This window comes from Corvus brachyrhynchos, unplaced genomic scaffold (assembly GCF_000691975.1).
Source record: "Corvus brachyrhynchos isolate BGI_N302 unplaced genomic scaffold, ASM69197v1 scaffold33, whole genome shotgun sequence".
NCBI classification, from domain to species: domain Eukaryota; kingdom Metazoa; phylum Chordata; class Aves; order Passeriformes; family Corvidae; genus Corvus; species Corvus brachyrhynchos.
This window is the reverse complement of record NW_008237254.1, coordinates 893,798-916,774: the sequence shown is the minus strand read 5'-3', so window position 1 is coordinate 916,774 and position 22,977 is coordinate 893,798. Positions and strand designations below refer to the sequence as shown.

The following is a 22,977-nucleotide window of genomic DNA, read 5'->3' as shown; positions in this document are numbered from 1 at the left end:
TACAGTTTATAAATGTTCTAAAGATAGTAATTGTTCTGTGAGATTTTCTTATACTGGCTCAAAACACCACTTCGATGAATCACTGAAGTTTCTTTAATGTTACTTTTCTGTTGCAAGAGGAGGGTTAGAAGAAAAATTTACTACAGAGTTTTTAGGTGTACAATTCAGATTAAGATACTGTGAATATCTGCTAACAATACCTTCTTGAAAAACAAAATAGTCCTTCTTCTTAACATCAAGACATGTTATACTACTAGTCCATGACTATTTATATAGACATCATATTAAGTGATAAGGTACAAAAGTAATACAATACCTTCCTCTTCGCTGGAAGTCTTAGGGCAGCCATGAGGAAGATATGTTAACTGAACTTTGCGATTTATGCCTGAAAAATGCCCATACCTTAAGTGGGAACAGGAAAAAAAGAGGGGAAGAGGGAGAGACACATTTAAAATATTTTCCTCCAAAACTGCTAAAATCCTGTAATAGGATGTAATAAATCTCTTGTTGGTCAATGATTTGTGCATTTGATCACCATTTATTGAAGCAGTGCTTAGAATAAACATTAACTCAAGAAGCACAGAATTAGCAGAAATAACAACTATGCTACAATGAAACATCTTAAAATACTATCTAATTCTACTTTTTACAACACTGAACATAAAACTGGAACCCTCCTAAAACAACAACAAGCAGTATGGCACATGGCCTAAGTAATTTATCTATTCAGATCCAAAACTACAGTGGCTATCAGCATCCAGAAACTGGTCTCACAGTGTAGATGGCTACTGGTTTTATAGCCCATTAAGTTCTCAAGCAAAACTCAGTATTTAAAACAACTATCATAAATTTCAATAATAATTGTCTGTTCCCTGATATTTTTTTAATTACGAATTCCTATTACCATTTCACATTCTAGGGCTTGGAACACAAGCCCTATGAAGAACGACTGAGGGAGCTGGGGTTGTTTAGCCTGGAGAAAAGGAGGCTCAAGGGTGACCTTATCACTCTCTACAACTGCCTGAAAGGCGATTGTAGCCAGGTGGGGATCGGTCTCTTCTCCCAGGCAACCACTGACAGAACGAGAGGACACAGTCTTAAGCTGTGCCAGGGGTAGTTTAGGTTAGACATCAGAAAAAAATTCTTCACTGAAAGAGTGATTGTGTGCTGGAATCGTCTGTCCAGGGAGGGGGTGGAGTCACCGTCCCTGGACGTGTTTAAAAAAAGGCTGGACATGGCTCCATTGATGAGGAGGTGTTAGGTCATAGGCTGGACTTGATGATCTCAACCTGGTTAATCCTGTGACTCTGTGTGATCTTTAACAAACCTTGAAGCCTTATTTTTTTTCTGTTGTTTTCTTTGTTTGGTTGCGTTTTTGAAGTTTTTTTGAATTACTAAATATTTCAGGCTAAGTATACAAAGACTTATTTATTTTCAATCCTTAAAGTTTGCTGTAAGAAGACAAGTACCCATGGTTAAAGTTCTTACTGGCTCTACTGGACTTCATTATGTCACACTGCAAGAAGCAGACTCTGATTACAAATATTTTCATTTTAAAAACATGCAAGAAGACAAAATTTGCTATCAATGAAGGTAACTTTCTCTTGTTGAAACTATACTGAGACACTAGACACAGCAATAAGTTAAATTAAAAAGTCAAGGAGAAAAAAAGCAGTGATGGCCCATTTCAAACATGACATCCCTTCTCTTCAAAAACTTTGTGCTTGAATTATTATATTTATTATATTGCAATGTTTGGTAACATTGCAATCCATGTAGTAAGTGGTGAAAGAGGTCAAAACAGCAGATATAACTTCATTGCTACAAAGCCTGAAAATTAGACACTTACATTTCTAACACAGTCTTTAGCTGTTCAAGTTTTGCTTTACTTTCTTCAATTTCAGAATCGTTGTTTTGCCCAAGTTCTACAAGGAGCTGCCTTGCTATATCAAGCACTTCCTAAAGGAAGGAAACATAGGATTTAATTAAATAAATAGATTTCTACTTACAGAACATTATAGTAAAAAAATAAAGACAAACTTGCCTGAAGCTGTTTCGGTTTTTTCAGTTTCAGTTTTCCAGATTTATATCCATCACATTTTTCAAAGAGATCAAAAAATCTTTAACAGAAAGAGAAGTGATTAGAAAATTCAATTAATGAATTAAATTATTACTACTTGAGCAGGAGGCTCTTAAAGTGATCTAATATTAGCACCTTTACATTATTTGAAAGTCAGGTTAAAACCTGCACTACAGAGGTCAAACCAAGTTTTATTCAAATCCCATCTCCCCAGAAAGTCTCCAACACATTAGGAAAATAAGAGCACTGAAAATGTTCTCTTACTGACTTCTTAAGTATTTAAAAAAATATACTCTATTTATTTGAATGCTATAATATTTGAATATGCAGCTATGTCAATTCTTAATCTTCAAGAACGATCCTGAACAAAAGTAGGGACCAAAAATACCAAGTGAGCAGTCCTACAGTTCTTCAGCGTGTCCCCAAAATAAATAATTTGTTTTTTACTGAAACTGCACCTAGTTCCAGGTCAATTATGTAAGTCGTCTTATGAATGCTAACATAAAGATGGTAGCTACCATAAATTCAGAGTCATTAAACTTTGACAAAAATAAATAGCAAAAGTACTATGACATTGCATACAGGAATAGTTATGATAAAACACAGAAGGCAGAAGTCATGGTCTAATGGACAACCAGAAATATTCTCTGCTACATTATTTTTAATAAAGACATTTATAGACACAAATGCATTTTCCATAAGATCAAACAGGACTGTTCACAAAGCACAGCATGTGTTGAAGGAAATCTACACAAGTAAGTTGACAGTCCTGTTAGAAAGAGTGGTGCATACTTGTAATTTAGTGCAATATCTAAAACTGTTAGATTTAGAAGAAAACAAAACAAAAAGCAACTTGCAATTGTGCAATTCCTGGTCAATTCACTGCTTGCTTAGCCCCCAAAACCCTATACTCTAAAATATGGAAAATAATTTTAATAAAGATTCCACTTACCTCTGATGTTTTACTTCCATTTTCATTTTTTGCTTTGGTGTTCGATCCCCATGGCGTATTACAGCTATAACACATCTAAGCTCCATCCTGAAATTTCAAGAGTTGTATTTCACAAGTCTGTATACATGGGTCTTTTATTTACTATTAAACTAACCATAGAGAATTGACAAAGTTGTAGTCATCTGACATAACTACAGAAGTGATGGAAACATATGCAAGAATAGAAGATTAACTGAAAATAATATAAGGTATGAAATACAAATACTGATTTTAAGACTTAGGTCGCTACAGAATACCTATTTTAAGTGGTTTTTAAAACAAAGATTTTGAGGATCATTAAATGAGAGAGCATGTTTATTAGAAGCGCATATTAAGTTGGTGCTGGAACAACGATTAGCAGTGGAAGCTATGCATAAAAGATGCTACACTTGAAAATCTGCTGTTCTATACTCAGCTTGACTAAGGGTGAAAAACTCTGACTGCTGGCATAGCAATTGTGATTCCTTCCTTGTTTTCAGCACACAAAACAAGCATTCATAGGCCAAAGTGGGCACACCTTGTAAAGAGAAAAAAAGATTCACACAAAAGTTACATTGGGAGTTTGTACAATTCAGATGTAGCTATTATTTTCTTACATTGTTCCAGAAGTGGTTGGCACAATAGGAATGTCTTCAGCTTCTAAAGGAATTGACCATGGTATTTGAAATTGGGGAGCAAGTTCTCTCATTATGATATTTCTAAAAAATGGGTTAAAAAAACAAATCAAGGAAGTTTAAAGCACAGCTTATAGAACATACACAAATGGCAAACCAAACAGATTATATATATGCATTTTTATTAATGTAGTTTTAGAGTACTAGCAGCCACAAATGTCTAGATACATATTTTTCTTTTAATTGCATAATAAAGACCACTTAAAAATTTAAAGCTATTACAACTGCTACAGGGACATTAGACTACTGGCCCTGTGTTTGTAATGAACTTCAGCTTTTCAACTCCACTTCCTGAAACAGTTCCTTGGATATGAATTAGTCTTGTTCATTTATATATGCAGACAATTGGATTCATTAGGCCTAACTATAAGTGCTTAATAATCACCAAGCCATTCTCATCAAAGAGTAACTGCTGTCTTTCACCAGTAGTTTCTCAAAAGTTTCTGTGATAAAACTGGAAGAAGAAGTACAGCCTCTCATCTTAACTATAAAACGACAACACAGTCTCCACCTCAAGAAGGTTGGTACATCTAATGTTCTGTTTCACAAATATTTCATCAAAATACAGTGAACTTCAGATTAATACCTACATAAGAAGCAGTAACACAGAGGGAAAAAAAAGTCCATCTTAAGGTAGAGAAAGCCAAAACATAATTGCTAAAAGTCTTGAAAAAACTCGCAAAATCTTTCATGTAAGATTTCAGGCAATTAGATCATGCTGTATCTCATCATTAGTGCAATCTTGCTGTAAAGCCAATCACAATGGGGTCAGCCTACTTTGAGGACAACACTTCCTTGGCATAGAGTTCTATACCCACTTCTGTATGATCCCTTGTTATACCTTTTTTTGCCTCCAGTGGCAGAGAAAAGATGGTATGATAGAAGACACCTTGATTCTACTTCAGTTTGGTTTTACAAGTATGAAACTGACAAATATACAAGTATATTCCAGCTTCAGATCAAGGACAATATACAGTAATTTGGACACATTAAACAGCAGCAATCACAACCATCCAGCAGTGCTTCACGACTTGAAAAGATCTCAGCTAACTTTAAGAACTTAAATCTTGCTTTCAAAATACTTATTCAGTTAGCTTTAAGCACTTTTAAACACTCAGATGTTTGGGATGATTTCAGGAATAAGGAGTTTAGTTAGAATTTATTTATTGACTTAGGATTCTCTTTAATTATATTTTTTTATGGTTTATTTTAATGACTTTTAATGTGATATTTAATTTTTAATAAATAATTAATAATTAATAGTAATAAGAAATCTGTAGTACCTAAACTATAGTAATATACAATGGAGTTAATAAGCAAATCTGAAATAAATCAGAAAACTCTTACCCCAGTATCTTAGCACAATCATCATAGTATTTCATGGAGTTTTTCACGAAACTGAAGCCATTCACATCACAGACATAGGACTGTCCATTAGCACGTAGCAAATCAAAGCCACAAACTGTTTGCTGTTTTTAGGAATAAAAGTTCAAGTGATTTAGGACTGCCTATTCTAAACAAACTTTATATTTTACCAGGTTATTCATCTGAAAACATGAAAAAAACATGACACATTTTACGCTTAGTATCTTTTGTCAGTTCCAGGTTAGGTTCACCCGTATCATGCAAACATCTTCCTGTTTTTAACTTTCCTGCATACCCCTAGCAGTATTAGTATTGAAGGTCAGGTTCACATGAGCACAAACTTCAAGATTTACAGCAACAATGGGCCTACAAATTCCCCTTTCTGACACAGGTTTGCTGCTACATACAGTTTTTAAGGATGGCAGGCAAGAAATTACAAAAAAATTGAAAAACCATTTTTGTCAAAATTTGACAACATAGTTTTGACATAGTATGACATTTTGATATACATGATAGTATTTAACAAGATACTATTGACATCATTAGTAGAGGCTACTAGAAGCTATTTCATCTGATTACTTTTTTAAATCTCAAAGCCCATTTTGCCGATAAAGGTTCCAGAATGAGATCACAGTGACACATGGGTAAGGAGACAGATTGAAAGCCTTTTTATAAAACAAGTGAAAGGACGGTAAGAGACTGAATTAAGTTTTGAACAAAGGAATCCTTACAACGATACAGCAACCTTAAAATTATACAAAAATTGAAACTATCAAATTAATATCAAATTATTCAAATAAGTACCTAATCATGTCAGTACCAAATTAACAATTAATTTGTACCCAATGTAAATACTAGGTAAAAAAAGTTACAAAAATTTTACTGAAACTGTGTTTTGCCAACTTAGAAACTATTACCAAAATGTGTGAAAATACTATACATAGAATAGATACACTGTGGGCTGGCAAAGCACGATAGCAACACATAAATTCAGGAAACTAATGCAACACAAGGAACTTTTCAGAACTTTTCAATACATTAAAGGAAGACTCCTTCTTGATTAAAAAAAGACGTGGACATGGAAGCTTAACTTTTCACCTTCTTAGGAGTTCTGCAGCAATTACCACTGCTGGCTTATGCACTAAAACTCTATGGAAGTTTCATGTAACAAACAATTAACTAACACTAAATGTTTGATCAGATAGGAAAGCAATCAGCTTACCTTAAAGGCAAGGCATACTTTCCAAGCAATTAACTTCTCTCTTGCATTCAGGATGACTGGATATCTCACTTCTTTTCCTTCACTATCTCGTTCTACTTTGCCATCCAGAGCTGGAGACTTCCGGGCCTCAGCGTGAGCATAGTCTGGACCTACTGTGTACACCTGTATTGAAAAACAGGACCTCTTGATTAAGTGTAATTAAATTATGTTGCATAAATTTGCAAAATGCATGCATATAACTCAAACGTGACATCATCAAGAGATACTAGCTGCTTTTGTCATTGAAAAGGTCACGCTAAAGCATCTTCCTCAGTGGCATTCTCTGCCTTCAGAGAACACATACCATTTACTGACAGCCTAGGATAAAACAAGAAAATCACTCATTAAAAAACTCAATGAATAAAAATTAATTACTCAGTTATGATGGTACAGTGATGTAAATGTTTTCTTCTCCAAAACATCTGCAAAACCTGGAGAACAGGTTAGTTTGAGAATTATTTCAGTTTACTTATTATGGAATCTGGCTGCAGAACTAAGTCATTCTCTTAATTTAAAAAGTATGGTTACATTTTAGACAGGACTAAACAAAGCAAAGATCTGCCCAGCTTTAAGATGACAAGGTAGGAGCTTGAGAGAACAATTTTGTTATCTCTCTACTGCAATTTTGATGCTCACTGAAGGGTTTGGGGCATATGCTAAGTGAGATTTGTCAGCAGCTCTCAAAAATAGGCCACAGTTTCTTTAATTAAAAAATAAACTCCAAGCATTAATAAAAAAAGTATTCAAGTAAAGCAGATGACTGCCAGTACTGCCAATTAACTGAATTCAGGCAAGAGGGTGAGTTCAGTGAAACCGCCTAATATAAAGCTGATAGTCTTGTTAAAAAATCCATTATTTATTTGGGGTGTTAAAAGCCCACTGCCCTTGATGACTACATTACAGCTAGTCAAAATAGTCCCTACCCCTCAAGCTATTTGCATTTCTTCATGTTTCAAGAAACCTCTTGGGAAGTTTGTAAAGCTCTTATACAATCATCTGTAAACACAAATTAACCTATTGCAAAGTGTTGCACAGAATAAGCTTCAGAACAGTACACCACGGCATTTCTCTGAGAACATGAAAAGATTATTCTCCTCATATGCCACCGAGAGATACCAAGAAGCTGACTGCAATTAATAAAAGGCCTTTTTGGATTAGACCTCACACTCTCTACCCCTGCACCTTTTTGTCTAAATATGGTGATCTCTTACATATTGTAGAACACTGGTTTCACATGTTTTGAAATGGGCTTAAAATAGCCAGAATGAAGACAAAGGGAAAGAAAGTTATCTTCACACATGGTTGGCTTAACACGTACTTTGTTATTGCTCTGTTTTAGCATTCTCTTATGGTACCTAATCTTTACTTCTGTTAAGAACTTAAGTGAACAAAAGAGTGAAAATTATTGCAGATAAGGTCCATGAAGGTTATTTTCTTTGACTTCATAAAATTTTAGCAAGTAACCTTTGCTTATTCATTAGCATACTAAGATCTATTTTGGTTAGATTTCTTTGTGACCTTTAACCTTCAGATAAAATATCTAGGCAGCATCTGTCAGCATAGGAAAGAAGATGATGTTCTGGCACTAATACAATACAAAAACCAGAAAGACAATATATTGGGTAGCAAGCCTCCAGCGCTTGATTCTAACAATGCAACCACAGCCACTCTATATTACAAGTACTATGTTTTAGCTGGAATCAGAATTGCATTCTTTACTTACGAACTGTATTAAAACTCAGTTAAAATTAATCCTTGATAAAGATACACTATTACCTTTAAAACTGACAAGCTCTTTGAGTACTTGATTGTTCTAAATATAAATAAGAACGTGTAGTTGTCATACCTTCACATCAGTTCCATCTGTAGGCATGAATTCCTCATAAATATAAGAGCCTGTTTTTCTCACACTGCTTTCAGGAGAATAAACACTGCTTCTGCTGCCAATCTGGAAGACATATTTTTCCATTAAAAAACTCATAGGGTACTGCTAGTGAAACTTTAAAACAACCTAAAATAACACACTTTTACTGACAAAACACTTCCTGTATCAAATGAAGCAAGCTTTTGACCACTGCCAAAAGATTTTTGTAAGATTCTAAAAGTACATTCATAGTGTATGCTAAGAATCTGCAGTAGTTAACAATCTACTGCAAGAAACATAGGTCTTCATTCATCTACATGTTCTCCTGAAATTAATTCTCTGATCTGCCACTATTCGCAGCAAGCAGGACATGACAGAATTACTCTGCAATCCTGTTAAACACCTACAGCTTTTCAATAGCTTTAGTACCATAACCTCACCTTTCGAAAGAGCCTCTGGCTTCCACCCCCAGCAGATGTTGGGTAATAAATATAAACATTGTGGTCCTCAGCACAGACTGGCTTTTCTACAAAGGGCTTCTGGAAAATTTCTCCATTTACTTCCACATGATCTTCTCCTTCAATCAAGTTGCATTCTGAAGAAACAGCGCAAGAATAGAGCTGTAATGGTATACTAATGGCATGCAATTATTAAGAGATCTGCATTAATTTTGCAGGTTGAAATAATAATATTGTATTACATCTTTGTTTCTCCGATTTGTTACTGACTGCACAACAACTGATGATTACATGCAGTATATGTTTGATGAACCATCTCTGATTATGTTATTTAAATACTGTGTTCTGGAATTTCTGTTGATTCCCTCAGTGTCAGACAAGAAATTGTTTCCTGCAGGTGCATAACCTGCATAATGTGGCATATTTTGGAAATGTTTTGAAGAGACGGAAGCACTGTTTGTCTTCTTTTTTCAGTGCCTCTCTCTGAAATATCAGGGACCTGGCAGGTGAGAAGTACACGTGGTGTGGTGCCAGATGCCACAGCACCTTCCACAGGGTTAGAACTGTCTCACGCTGTGTGATTCACGCACCCTGCACGTAAGATTAGGTCCTCTGGTATCAGCAATCAGGAATCTGGTATTCAATACTGGTTAACTGCAAGTAGCAGCTTTTATTTCACATTTGAAGCAGAAATGTGTCCTTTTTTCCCTAGATCACACAGACGTTTTAATGAAAAATTCCCTTGACCTGTCATTGCAATCTCTTGCTGTTGCTTGAAGTCTTTATTTTAGTAGAAAAAGTTCAGTTTGTTTCCAGTCACACAAAAAATTAATTCCAATTTATATTCATAGTACATTATCTGCAGATATATCTAGTATAGATTTCCAATATACATTGGAAATCTATTCTTATATTCTTCTGCTTATACTCAGAAGGGAAGGTATTCAATAGCCTAACTTGTTTCTGTCAATATTACCTTCCTAAGGAAAATTACTAATAACTGTGGTTAATATAACATCCTGAATGCTGCTCTCTTCGATGACATATTAGAATCTCAGTTCAGGTAAGGAGGCCCACATATTCTAGTTGTTCTATGATGTCTGTAAGATGTATGGTGTCAAAATTATATTTCTCAGTTGCAGACTTCTACTGCCTGCTGGGATGGAGTTAATTTTCTTCACAGGAGCTGGTATGATGCTACGTTTTGAACTTGTGACAAAAAAGTCTTGATGTTTTTCTTAATGCTGAACAGTGCTTACACAGCCTGAACCTCTTTTCTTTTTCACATATGTCCCCCCACAGCCATAGGGGTCAATCCACAACACCACTTTAAATGCTGGTGAAGAAATCAAACTCGAAAAATGAATTGTCTAGGCAGTAAAATTTAGCTTTCCACTATGTACATACTGTTCTGCAGGGGAAACACAGAGATGCTAATGGTTGATAGTTTATCTCTGTTCTTTTTACCTTGGGGATTGTTTGGATCACGGTTCAGAACTGCATAGCGAGGAAGTAAAATGCCTTCAGCTTTAAGAATACCATAGACTTCTCTTCTAGAAGAAAAGAACAAATATTGCACAATGAGCCAGCAAATCCTGCTGATATTTGCAGTTTATAGTCCATGAGTAAAGGAGGAGAAAAATAAACATAATTTTTTTTTCAAATCACACAGGATAAGGTTACATATATAATACTCTTCTTACTAAAGAGTCTACTGACAGCTTTAAAGGTCACTGACACAGCTATACCTTTGCAGTGATCTCTTCAACATCAGTAAAAACACACTTTGCAATGCCAGTCCTTTCCTTTCTGGCAGTGCAACAGACACTTACACAAAACAATTGTCTTGTTAAAGGAGATTTTCAACTGTTCATGGTAAAATTTATACAGAACAGTAACTGAAGGCATCCAAAATAGTAAGTCTGCTCACTGTTCAGAAGGCTCCAGTGTTTATGTATTTTGCTCACTATTAGTAGTTTTATTAATGTTTGCTATGCATGACCTCAGCGCCAAAAGAAAATTCACTTTCAGTAACCACATGACCTTTGAGTACAAACAACTTCTGTTAAGTATCATCTTTACAGGAAAAAATACTGTAAATCAAATGAATTCTACAATTATAGGAGCTTGCACAGCTGCTATACATGCTATCCTATATGTATGTTAAGAGTTTTAACTTCTTTATTTGCTAAGCTTTAGAAAAATGCATCACCGAACTTCTAACTTGGTAAATTTTCAGACACATAATGTAAAAGCAGCAAAAAAACCCAAAACCACCCCTAAAGACACATCCCAGAAAACGATGCATACATTAATAAAGTGTAACATTCACCGTAATTTTATTTAAACTACTGTACAATCATGGAATCATAGGATCGTTTGAACTAGAAGAGATGTTAAAAATTATCTAATTCCAAACCCTCCACCATGGGTAGGGACAATACACCGGAACTGTTGCTCTGCAGTAACAACGAATTTTTATAGTCTCTGACAAAAACGGGGTGCTTTAAAAGGTGATTAATGTTATTTACCTGTCCTGTATGTGATACTGCATATTCAAGTCATTGATTACGAATGGATTCCTGAGTTTTGCATAGGCTACTGCTTTGTCCAGAGGAAACCCTGTTTATTAAGACAAACAAATTAAAATTACAAGACACATTACCATAAAATAGTTTGGAACCTTTGTATTAGATCACTATTTCCACTGGCTTCAGAAGCATTTACCAGTGGAACAGCTATTTTTGAACCATGTCAGAGAGGACCTTCTCAAGCAATGTAAACAGTATCATTTAAAAAACTCGCATTTTAAAAGTCAGTTGTATTATATTAAAGAAGACAAATGAATCACTTCCTAGGAAAATCCAATAAAACTGCAAGACAAAAAACCTAAAAGGACTTTCAAAGAGCTTAAATAATTTAGATGTCACAAGTATTTATGGTATTATTAGAAGATTTACCTTTAGAGTGAAAAGAAATGAGACAGTCACATAAAGGCCAGTTTTCTACTGGCTCATTCAAAATTACATCCTCTTCAAATATCACCACAGTTATATACTTAAACATGGAGAGGCGTTCAAGAATTTCTTTCATTGGTTTGGACTTTGATTTCTTAGCCATTGAACAAATCCCAACTGCAATTTGTCTTTCTGGTGGCTGGAAAAGAGGCACGGGGGAAGGGAAAAGTAATTATTGTGTGTTCTCAAAACACAACAGGGTTTTAGCAGCACAATACTAGAGCAGGTAATTTCTCTTAAAATTCACATGCTACCTTTAATTTAGTTTTTAATCAAGTAAATTGCTAGCAGATAACAAAATGCAGCATAACAGCATATCACACGGCATCCTCAAGAGTGAAACTGTTTAATAGCTCTGTATTACTTTTTGTAAGTGTTGTTACCAGGAACAAATAGACATGATCAAAGGCTAAGTCAGAAGTGTTGAACCTGAACAAAATCATACTTAGGGCTTATTCTGACATTAACTAATAATTGATTTTTCAATTATGTCTTTTTTTTTGATGTCTAATTAACAGTCACCTAATATTACAAGTGAATTATGAAAAGGAAAACTAGAAAACAAGAAACTACTATTTTAGATTTCTGACCTATTTAGTGCATAAACAGTTTTGCTTTTTTTGTATACTCTGTATTTACTTTCATGTTAAACTTTCACTAATTTCTTTCTGCCAGTGATACTTCTATAGGCAACTGCCAACCTACTTTGCTCTTAAAGAAAGATTGCCCACAGAGCAATACTTTAATTCAACTTACAGCTTTTTGAAAATACAGCCAGCTACCTTCCCTTGCTAAAATAGATTAACTGAATTGAGCTACTTGAGCTGCTAATTTTGGACTGCTACTCTGCATTTCCAAGTTACTTCTAATCATGGGAAGTGCTTTAGCAACACTGCCTTGCATTTAAACTTTTAGACATACAATTAGTGAAAATTCAATCTATTCCATAAAGTGAAATGTTGCAAAAAGAGCAATGAACAATTTAAAAAATTATATGATGACTCATGCATAATAAAATTAAGAGTTTGTCTTAAGCAAACGGAAAATTGGTGAGCACAATGCTAAAACACAATTCAGAACACTTTATAAAGATAATAAAGTAAGGTATAATTTAAGATTAACTTAGTTTGCACTTTCAATATACCAAGACAAGGAAGAACAACAAAAAAAAAACCACCCCAGAAGTTAACTGAAGCACACAAAAGAAAAATTCTCAATAATTTTTTGCTTCCAACTGTCCAAATAAATAAAACAGAGGCTTATGACACCATCAAGTTCGTTCCCAGAATCCAAATCAAGTCTGCAAAGCATGCACATCAACCTAATTTGCCCTGAAACGCTCTAAAATCAAGCATATCTATTTCAAGGTATACTTAATTTTCAGGTTTCTTTTCCAGACATTACTGACAGATCATTATCTGAGTAAGAACAATTTCTCAATTTAGAACACCATTTCAGTATGAGACTTACATGAGCTAATGCCATTTTTGAAAAATAATGAAATACTGAAAAATACTTTTTAAAAATATTTTTTAGAAACCATTTTTGAAAAAAATTTTGGAAATAATCAAAAATAACGCTCGAGAACAAAGAATAGTAAACAAGTGTCCCTACAGTACTTACAGAGTCATACTCTTCCTCCTCTTCTTCCCCATGGTCATAGAAGTGTTCATAATCTGTAGATCTGGCTGAATCCAATAATCCTTCTCCATCTTCACCACCAACAAAGAATCTGGGAGGATCATTCTCTGTCACATTAACAGACATGGTTACAAGACCTACAGAAATCTATGTAAAAATTACAGGCACTCTTGCAGCTGAGATTCTGGGCATGTTTCCCGCTGACTCGGGAACACTAAAGTCCCTTCCTCTTTGATGTTGCTTGAGCAGTGTTGCCACTGTGATTGCGTTGTTTACCAGGCACTGTTTAACTGGTTATCATCTGCTCATTAATGATTAGAGTTGCTGCTCCAAGAAACAATATGCTGGTGCTTCCCTGAGACAGTATGACGTTTTAACCTACAAGAAATAGACAAAAAAAAAAAAAAAAAAAAAAAAAATAAAAGACACACTTGATAAGGGGAGATAAAATAAACTCTTCTCATTCAGAAAAAGTGTTCGAACATTTACATATCTCTGAGCAAAGCATCACAAATAAAACAGTGCGCACCACACACAGTCTACACTTTTAGAGGTATGTTTAGAGCATCGGGAATAGTTTCAAAATTATTATCAAACTACTGATGTATAAATTCTAGAAACAGATAATATAACACGCAGAAGTAAAAGCTGGCAAATGCATTTTTTTCCTAAGGTAAAAACGCTAAAGTGGAGAGTATATATTTTACATAAAAAATACAACAAAAATATTCTCAAATATTTACAACATTTAACTCACTATCCATGTCATCAGCTGTTTTTTTTCCACAGAAGTTTTGTGATCAAGTGGCAATGGCAAGCAGACAGTAGAGCTAATGAAAATATAAAGCCACCATTAGGACTACTAAAAAAAGCCCCAGTCTTAAAACTCGAGTGAATCTTTTCTATGAAAACAGAATGTATGCAACAGCTTGCAACAAAGTGTTGCCTTATTTTCACTCTGAAAAATTAAAAATTACAGAGATGGACACTAGCACTGCCTTCTGACAAAAGTACTTCTAACCACTAATGTAGCAGTGAAGTGAACATATATTGCGCCCTTTTAACCTGTCATGTGAAAATAAAATATTGGCAAAATAACCTGTACACAGAAACAGACCCACATATCAGGCATCTGTTGTTTTAACTACTTAACTGATGCTGTGAGATGTAGATGGCTTTCTAAGACTAATTAAAATGCATCACTACTACTTAGAAAATTAGCAAGCAGTTACTTGTTTAGGAGCTCATCTGATCCAACGTGTTAGGTTGTTTATTTGTCAGGTCATTACGCAAGTGCCATTCAACAGTGATGTCTCAGCAGAACTGAATTTGTTTTTAAATATCAGTCAAAATGACTCTGGCTGTCCTATGAACTAAGTGAAGCAATAGTAAATTCCCAGTGGTGAATTCAGCTTCCTGTGAATGGGGATGGTAAACAAAGCAAAAGTTGCCCAGAAAGAATCTGCCCTAATTCAGAGGCTAGATGTGGGTCAACAGTATAGAAACATCAGATCCAGAAGCTGAAACTGAGGTCTGAGCATAAGGACCCTGGGCTGACAGAAGAGGATTAAAAAGATTTATTTCTTAAGCCTATTTGCTATGTATCTGTTGTCCTTCAATTCTGCTACAAAAAATTATTTTCCCTTAGAAGGTGAAACTGTAGTTGTTTGCCCTTCAAGCAATAAGAACAAGATGAAATTTCAAACACCTAATTCATCTGACTGTCACAAGAATTAGAAATTGGGTGTTGAGGTAAATTAACCCTGTTTATGACATGGTAAAGCAAGAGCTTTCCAAATCCTGTTTCTAGCAAGCTTCAGAAAGGCAGAGGTTATTGCCAACATGTACTGGCAACTAGCACAGAATTCTGTAAAGGTATCAAAACCAAAAAAGACAACCCCAAAAACCTCTGATAAAGCCTAAAAATGAAGATCCTCTTGGATCACCTTCCAAATCTATCCATTGGAAACCAGTTTCTTAATAGCTTTTTAAAACTTAAGATTTTCTCATGAAGAAGGAAAAACAACAACTTGAAACAAGTATGTGGAAGGTCTTAAAACAAGATTTTTAGGTCTTCTCTCTCCTACCTATTCCTGTAGTACACTTCGTGAGAGCAGCAGAAGTTACGAAGTTTATGTACAATTGATGACTGGGTATTTCAAAGATATAATCTGACACACTTACTTCCCCAACAGACCTATCTGAAAACTCATTGTTCTGCTACCTTCCTCATTCAAGAATCAGGAGACTGCTGGTGTTATGAGTGGCAAGCATAGTGCAGTGGGGCTTCCTTTGTGGAAAACAGACTTTGAACAGCCACATAGTTTGCTTGGAATTAACGGTATTTCATCCAAGATTAACATTGTTCATCCACTTGAAGGCAAATGAATTACTAGATTGCCACTCCATGCTACTGTCACTAGGCCCCAGAGTCTTCATACAGTTTGTAAAAGTAACACCAAAGGCAACAGATCAAAAAAGGATACTGACATTTTTTAGGCTTATAAACTACTGCATGAACTCACTGAATTGCATATAAACTGGCATTCTGACTGCTGATGGTTGCCAGCTTATCTCCCTGATGGCAGATGCTGTAAGCTACAGTCATTACCATATATTTGTGTCAGGATATATTTAATAAATTATCTATTTTTTAGACTTAATGCTTTCAGAGATAAGAATTAAAATCCTTTCCCCCCAAATGCTACAATAAAAATGGAGATATCCCCTTCTTTCTTGTGGTATGTGAAATAAAAATAAACCAAGAAAAGAGACAAGCGAAGAGAAATACTAAGTGACTGCAACTACAGTGAACAACTTACACAAGTCTCCCAAACACCATTTATAGTTATCTGACATCAAAAATGCAGTAAGAGCACGCTTAAGTAAACACATGGCTCTCTAGCTGTATGCCAAGGAGAACTAATAAATGGCAGAGCAGTAAGATGGAGCTGTCTTCCTGCTTCAGAAGTACTATCGGTGCTGATCGGAGAAGCTTCCAGTACACAGTGCCCTATGCAGAATTCCATCTTGCTGCCCCTTGAGCATGTAAGTCTTCCCAGTATCATTTTTCTTACTAAGAAGTGATCAGCAGCAGCAGCAATATAAGGGGCAGAGATACTTAATGGTATATCTTCTTGTACTTGGTGCATTAGCATAAGCCTCAGTAGATAGTGAATGTTAGAAAATTATGTACTCATCTCAGCCATGAACGACTGCACTGTAAGCAAGACAAAACCCGAAGCTTTGTGTTGAAATATGCACTGACCTAATTCCAAAGAGAACATAGAGAACATCCGGACAACCACCTCCCACTGTGCAATGACCTCTCCAGGTAAAATTAACTAGACTATGTTCTGTTTAGACCTCACCTGTTACACAAGGCTTCTCTTTCACAGCTTATAAATTTAAAAAAATCTTCACTTTCCGGGAGAAATGTACTGGTGTTCTTAAAAAGGCTTTCAATCAAATGTGTGGCCTGTCGACAACATGATATGTCTTGGCCAAAAGTGAAAAAAACCCCCCAAAAATAAAAACCCCAAAAAAGGATAAAACAACATTCTAAATACGTAAAATCAGAGATTTTGATAGCCTGTGCCCTGCATTACAAGTTCCGTATTTACTCCAGTGGTGCTCTACAGATTTTTCTTCTAACAGAATATTTCTCCATTTTTACAAGAATATTCCAAAGGAATTCCAAAGCATATTGTGAAAGAATAAGCCAAAACCTAGTCCTCACTGTGTTAACAGATACATCCCCAGCTTTTCTGTCCTCATTCTACATGTTTCAGCAGCTCAGGAATCCAGCCCCAGTGTTTCCATATTTACTTAGAGCATAAAGATTAGTATTCGAGTAACTGTAGGCAACAAATCAGTTCAACACAGCAGCAGTGGTCTGAACAGTCATGAGAAAAGGGCTCAAAGTTTTAACACTCACATTTTGAATACTAATAAGAACATATACAACTCCTGTACAAACAGAAGCACTTTACCAAATTTTCTTCTGTGCCTCTGTAGCCATCAGAAGAATAAATATATACTTTCTATACTCCACACTAATGGGAAGTAATGGAACAAAACTGTAGTAAAAGTGCTTCGTATCTGTTATCTCAAGAACAAAAGACATCATGCATTAGTTACAAAACGTCTCTAAATTACCAGCCACTCAGGAAAACAACTTCTTAAAATGCCATTTTATCAAAACAGTGACATTTACATTGTGGAATTTATCAAACAAATAACAAAGAATCATAAGTAGTGCTCATCTGTTACATGATTCTGCACATATATATACATAATAGTAACAAAACAGACCACTGCCCTGTGCTCTACCCCCATATTGCTCCTTTTAAAATTTAAGTTTTTACCGCTGTAGGCATATTCCAACTGTATCCCTTATTAGCTTCCAGCAATTTAAATTATTTCACTAAAACCCAAATAATGTTAATAGCAATTTTTCAGACAGTCTCAAGTGAGTTGGTTGGACAAAAGGTTTTCACTATCTTCCTGCCCTGCTAGAACCATTATGGCTAATATTTTCATTAACAGTACATTTAACAGCAAAAATGTTTGCCTGACTCCTGCTGAGGCATTTTACCCTTTTTAAAATTCCAATTCTGCAATATGATTTACAGTGTAAGAAACCATCAGACAGCCAGTTTGTTGGGTTGCTGGTGATGCAAGACAGTATGAGGAGGAAACAACATGGAAGCAGAGGACAGACTGGAAGAAGACAAGACCAATGGAATCTGATAGCTGAGAGCACCAAGTACTGCAATCCCAAGTGCTCTCCATGCATGTGTGACACCTTTCTACCTTTCTACAGATGATTCAAAAAAAGTTGATAATACTTCAAACTTAAATGTGATACTTTAGAACTACTAACAGGAGCCCATATTTGAGAATAGCATTTCTTCAGGTCTGACAAATGACCAGGAAGAGAGAAGAGACAGGACAGTCAAAATGCAGAAAAAGAGGGAAAGGATGCCAAAACCAGAAGCTGCTGAAGACAACGCTGTCAGTAAACCATACATGACTTGTTTGTTGCTGTACCTTACACAGCAAGAGATACATATTCTCTCCAATTTAAAACTGGACAGAATTTAAACACAAAATTTCTACTGTGTCATGTAATCAATAATAAAAAAAATAACATTTACATGCAGATGTTGTTCTGTTCCATCACACGTCCTGTGAGACGCTGAGCAGTAGCTGTCAGCACGTTACTGAGATGGACTAAATCTAAATAAATGTGTTGAGCCGCTCTATCCCAGTATCTCTTAACCACAAAGAATGTTATAGTTACTGCCTGATATTATTTTTACACAGTACTAAAACCTCAAACCCAAACAACCTAAACAAACAAACCAACCAAACCCCAACAAAGAAAAACCCACAAAGAAACAAATCAAACAATAATCAGAGAAAATTCAAGGGTTTCAGATAAGTACTGGAATTTGTAAGGTCCAAGTATACTACACGAAGCTGAGAAAGGCCTTTGGCTCTCTTTATCAAATACAAACTTCAACAGTCTTAAGAAGTTTATCATCACCTTCAGCAACTCAGCTCTTCGCAGTAAGATTAAGCAGGAACTCCATTGATGTACAAAATAACAGACAAGAAATAGGCTAAAAAGGGGTAACAAAGGAAAAAGATTATTATAAAGTCTACATCACACAGCTTTACTAGACCTAAGTCACCTGCTCCGATCTTGTGTCAAACATTGAGATCCAGATTTCACAATATGCTAACACATTCCCTAATCATGACAAGAATCTCCCAGAAGAGAAGATGAAAAGTAGCCTTTATTTATTGCTTTTAGCCAGACACTGATTCTGCCTACAAGCCAAGCACAGCTCTCAGACTGCCACATGAAACGCCATAATCTCTGCAAATGACAATGGTGAACATGTTAATTTCTTTCTGTCTGTGGGAACATTGCAAATATTTTTTACAATGTTCCAGAAGCATTACTATGTAGTAGTTTATGCATTACTCCATCAAAAAAATTAACAGCAGTTCCCATTTCAAAAGAGACTATCCACTTTTCAGTTTCATTGTACTGAAACCTGAAAAACCCTTCTTAAGAATAAAAGGAGTCTTCCTTGCCAGGTAAGTGCCTGCATTTGGTTTACACGGTATTAGGAAACGGTACAGAACACTGCACAGAAGCTGGGAGGGTGAGAATAACTGAGAGAAACAACCCTGCAGATGCCAAAGTGATTCAGAAAGGACACGTAGGAAGTGCTCCAGGCACTCAGAGATTCCCCTACAGCCCACCACAGTAAAGCAGGCTGTGCCCGTGCAGGCCCATGGAGGTCCACAGTGGAGCAGACATCCACCTGCAGCCCACAGGGAAGCCCATGCTGGAGCAGGTGGATGTACCCTGAAAGAAGATGTAGCCCACAGAGAGTCTGTGCTGGAGCACCTGGCAGGAGGTGTGGCCCATGGAGAAGACACATGGACAGGAATGCTGTTCCAGGCTGGAGCCTTGTTTTACTGAGGGGATCATATTCAGTGTTCAAGTGGTTCTATATGGACACATAAATTCATATATTAGAAAAGTTATGTAAAAAATGTGTCATTGTATAGTAAGGAAGCATAAAATGGTTTGGGTTTGAAGGGACCGCAAAGATCATCCAGTTCCAAATCCCTGCCATGGGCAGGGAACCTTCCACTAGACCAAACTGCTCCAAGCTTGATCCAACCTGGCCTTGAAGACATCCAGGGATAGGGCATCCACTTCTCTGCATAACCTGTGCCAGTGCCTCACCACCCTCTCAGTAAAGAATTTCTACATAATATTTAATCTAAATCTCTCTTTCTTCATCCTGAAGTCATTCCCCCTGGTCCTGTCACTATAGGCCTTTGTAAATAGTCCCTCTCCAGCTTTCTTGTAGTCAGTCTCCCTTTAGTTACTGGAAGGTGCTCACAGAAGGCCAAATTTGTCAAATTTGCCTTAGTGAAGTCACACTGGCTGTCACCCATCACCTTATTTTCCAAGTGCCCCAGGTGGATCTGCTCCAAGATGTTGCATAGTAAGCACCTGGTGGCCAATGAATGTGTTTTCTGGGGAAAAAAAAAAACTACTGCACTGTTACTCACACTCCATCTTCAGCAGTAATGTACACATGCAGATGCTTTCACCCACACACTTTTAGGTGTGGACACCTAAAACCTAGGTGGTTAGGACCTAGGTGGTTAGGACACACTTCTGACAAACAGAAAACAGGGAGTTGAAACCTCCAAGACAGAAGAGAACAGAGACAGAATTTGTCCTGTTTCATTCAACTGTTCTAACCACTAGGCTACCATAATCCAACTTCACTTTCCCCATGCACCGCTACGTGGGGTTTTGCTGGTTTTTTTGTTGGGTTTGCTTGTTTGTTTGCTTTTTTGTGTTTTTGCTATTGATGTTGTTTTTAACGTGGCCTCTGGATTGCTTTTTACAGGAGAGGGCTTGCTGATCAGCATTCTAAGCACAAGACAGGTCCTTAGTCTGCCAAATCTTACCAATGAGACACTTGCAAACACCCACTCTCAAGCATCAGGAATCCAGAAATATCCACCTTACTGGCATTTCCTACTGGAAACAACTCTGCTCAATGTTACTTACAGGAGTACCTAACATTTCTCAAAATTCTGTATATCTAGGCTAGCTAACAAGCTTCAGTTGCCTAAATCTTCTTCTGGGGACCCTTATTATTTTCCAAGAACAATGGATGTTTGTACCAAAAGTAATATTCAGCCTGATCCTCTGTACTACAGTATCTTCGGGGACAGACTAAGGAGAGTTGTGCCGTGCCATGTACGCCAGGAGTCTGTTGAGGCCAGCTTTGCAGCAAGGAAATACATGCCTTCTAGGTTCTTGATGAATAAGACTTCTAGTCTTAAAGCACAACTGTTACAATTTTCCAAGAGTAATTACTTGGCTGATTTCCCCATGTCTGCTTTCTCTCCCAGTAATTATATAGTTAGTTAGGCAAAGTATTTCCAGCAATTTTGAATTACCAAACCTGAAGTGAAATAACTTTTCAATGGGTCTTACCCTGACCAAGTTCTTTGCTTGCAGAACTTATTTTTCCCTAATAGTTCCCCAGCAGAAGAGTGACTTTTCAGCACATGTAAAACTCTTGAGTTTTATCTCCAAATACTGCAGTGTCACAGGCTTACTTCAACTTTCTGGTTGAAACTGCAAAATAAACTCTTACTATCCTTTAACAGAAGTGTTAAAACAGCCTTAGAAGTCTAGAAAAACCCATCTGGTAAATATCATTCTCTTACCTTCCAGACAGAAAGGCAGTATTATTTTAAAGTGGTAAACTACACAAACTGACATCTGGCATGTGTTTTAAGTGTCTCCTGCACAGCCACAGAATAGATAACCTTCACATTCATTAATCTCCAAGTTCCTTTCTAAATTAAACTCTGTCAAACACATCACATAAAGTCATTTATATTTGAGACAAGTTTGAATGTTTCAGGAAGGCTGGCTTCCAAAATTTTAAAGATCCCACTCACAGATGTCAAAACAGCTTCTCCAGATTCTCACAAAAAACTTTAATTCAACTTTGTAACGATGAGAGGTTTTGCAAAAAAAAATCTGCACTCAAGTTCATTTGGCTCAGTCTCTGGAGGCCTGATCTGTTCTAACCACAACTGCCAGAAGGGGAAACTTTCTTCCTTAGAAAGAAACAGACAACCAAGACAAGCCAACCAGTATAAAAATTTGAATTTCTCACATATTGAACCACAAGAGGCATATTACATCACAATATACCACAAAAAAGTTTTACGTAGCAAGAATAATTTTGTTACTGATTGAATCAAACCTTGTTCACTAAGACAAATATGGATTCAGTATGAATTTTGATACTCCAAGGAAAAAAACAAGCTTGACTTATTACTCAGAGTACAAAGATGATACAGAAGGGATGCAAAAAAGATGTAAGCTTAAACAGATACAGGGAAACAGCACTTAAAAAGACAGATACAACAATGCAGAAACACTGTTACTAACAGCTGTGAAGGGTACCCCAGTTAGAAGTAGTTTGCATGAGAAAGAAAACTACTTATTTCCTTGTGGTTATGACACTGATCACCCCCAATCTTCCTGCTTGTGGCTAACTGCAGCCAACTGCCACAGGTGAACAACAGAAGTGCCAAACCCCCAGCATTTTCAAAGCTAACAAATACTCTGTAAAGTTCCCACGTTCTGGAAAACACCACAAAAACAAAGATAAATGTTACACAGGACATGCCGTCTATACATCTCTCTCATCTCTGCTCCTGACATGTAATCAATTCTCAGCTTTGGGGCTGCTGCTGCTTTTCCTCCCCCCTATTTTAATTACAGATAGCAATCTCCCTTGCTCCAACTTATATTATACTGAATTTATCATCAGTTTTCGGGATGTTAACAGTGTTCCAAACGCAGAGCTCCAAGAGATGCTCTATCGCCTCCCTTCCCACCCCCGTTTAGGCACACGCCACCTTCCACCCCGCGTACATCTGTACCAAAATGCTTCACTTGACACTGACAGCACCGCACGCTGCAACCCCACACACCCACCCGGTGTGCGGCACCACCGCTGCTTCAGCGAAACCCTGTCCGAGAGCAGAACGAT

At 36.4% G+C, this 22,977-nt stretch overlaps 2 protein-coding genes across 12 annotated transcripts in view; one reads left to right on the top strand and one right to left on the bottom strand.

Annotated features, from left to right (window-relative positions):
- The window catches only part of PPIP5K2 (diphosphoinositol pentakisphosphate kinase 2), a 48,052-nt gene extending 25,075 nt beyond the window's left edge, over positions 1 to 22,977 (bottom strand). For all 11 annotated transcript variants that reach the window (XR_001860707.1, XR_001860708.1, XM_017730503.1 and 8 more), the window contains exons 1-14: positions 22,923 to 22,977; positions 13,334 to 13,729; positions 11,654 to 11,849; positions 11,225 to 11,315; positions 10,161 to 10,246; positions 8,676 to 8,830; positions 8,218 to 8,319; positions 6,333 to 6,494; positions 5,093 to 5,214; positions 3,668 to 3,769; positions 3,033 to 3,119; positions 2,045 to 2,120; positions 1,850 to 1,959; positions 317 to 402 (exon numbers count right to left, since the gene is read on the bottom strand). Coding sequence is in view for 9 of the 11 variants with exons in the window: in XM_017730503.1 (XP_017585992.1) it covers positions 317 to 402; positions 1,850 to 1,959; positions 2,045 to 2,120; positions 3,033 to 3,119; positions 3,668 to 3,769; positions 5,093 to 5,214; positions 6,333 to 6,494; positions 8,218 to 8,319; positions 8,676 to 8,830; positions 10,161 to 10,246; positions 11,225 to 11,315; positions 11,654 to 11,849; positions 13,334 to 13,477 (1,519 nt within the window). In the remaining 2 variants the exon portion in view is untranslated. The remainder of the gene's footprint in view (positions 1 to 316; positions 403 to 1,849; positions 1,960 to 2,044; positions 2,121 to 3,032; positions 3,120 to 3,667; positions 3,770 to 5,092; positions 5,215 to 6,332; positions 6,495 to 8,217; positions 8,320 to 8,675; positions 8,831 to 10,160; positions 10,247 to 11,224; positions 11,316 to 11,653; positions 11,850 to 13,333; positions 13,730 to 22,922) is intronic.
- The window catches only part of GIN1 (gypsy retrotransposon integrase 1), a 14,321-nt gene continuing 11,064 nt past the window's right edge, over positions 19,721 to 22,977 (top strand). Inside the window, exon 1 of the mRNA XM_017730510.1 lies at positions 19,721 to 19,725. The gene's annotated coding sequence lies outside the window, so the exon portion shown is untranslated. The remainder of the gene's footprint in view (positions 19,726 to 22,977) is intronic.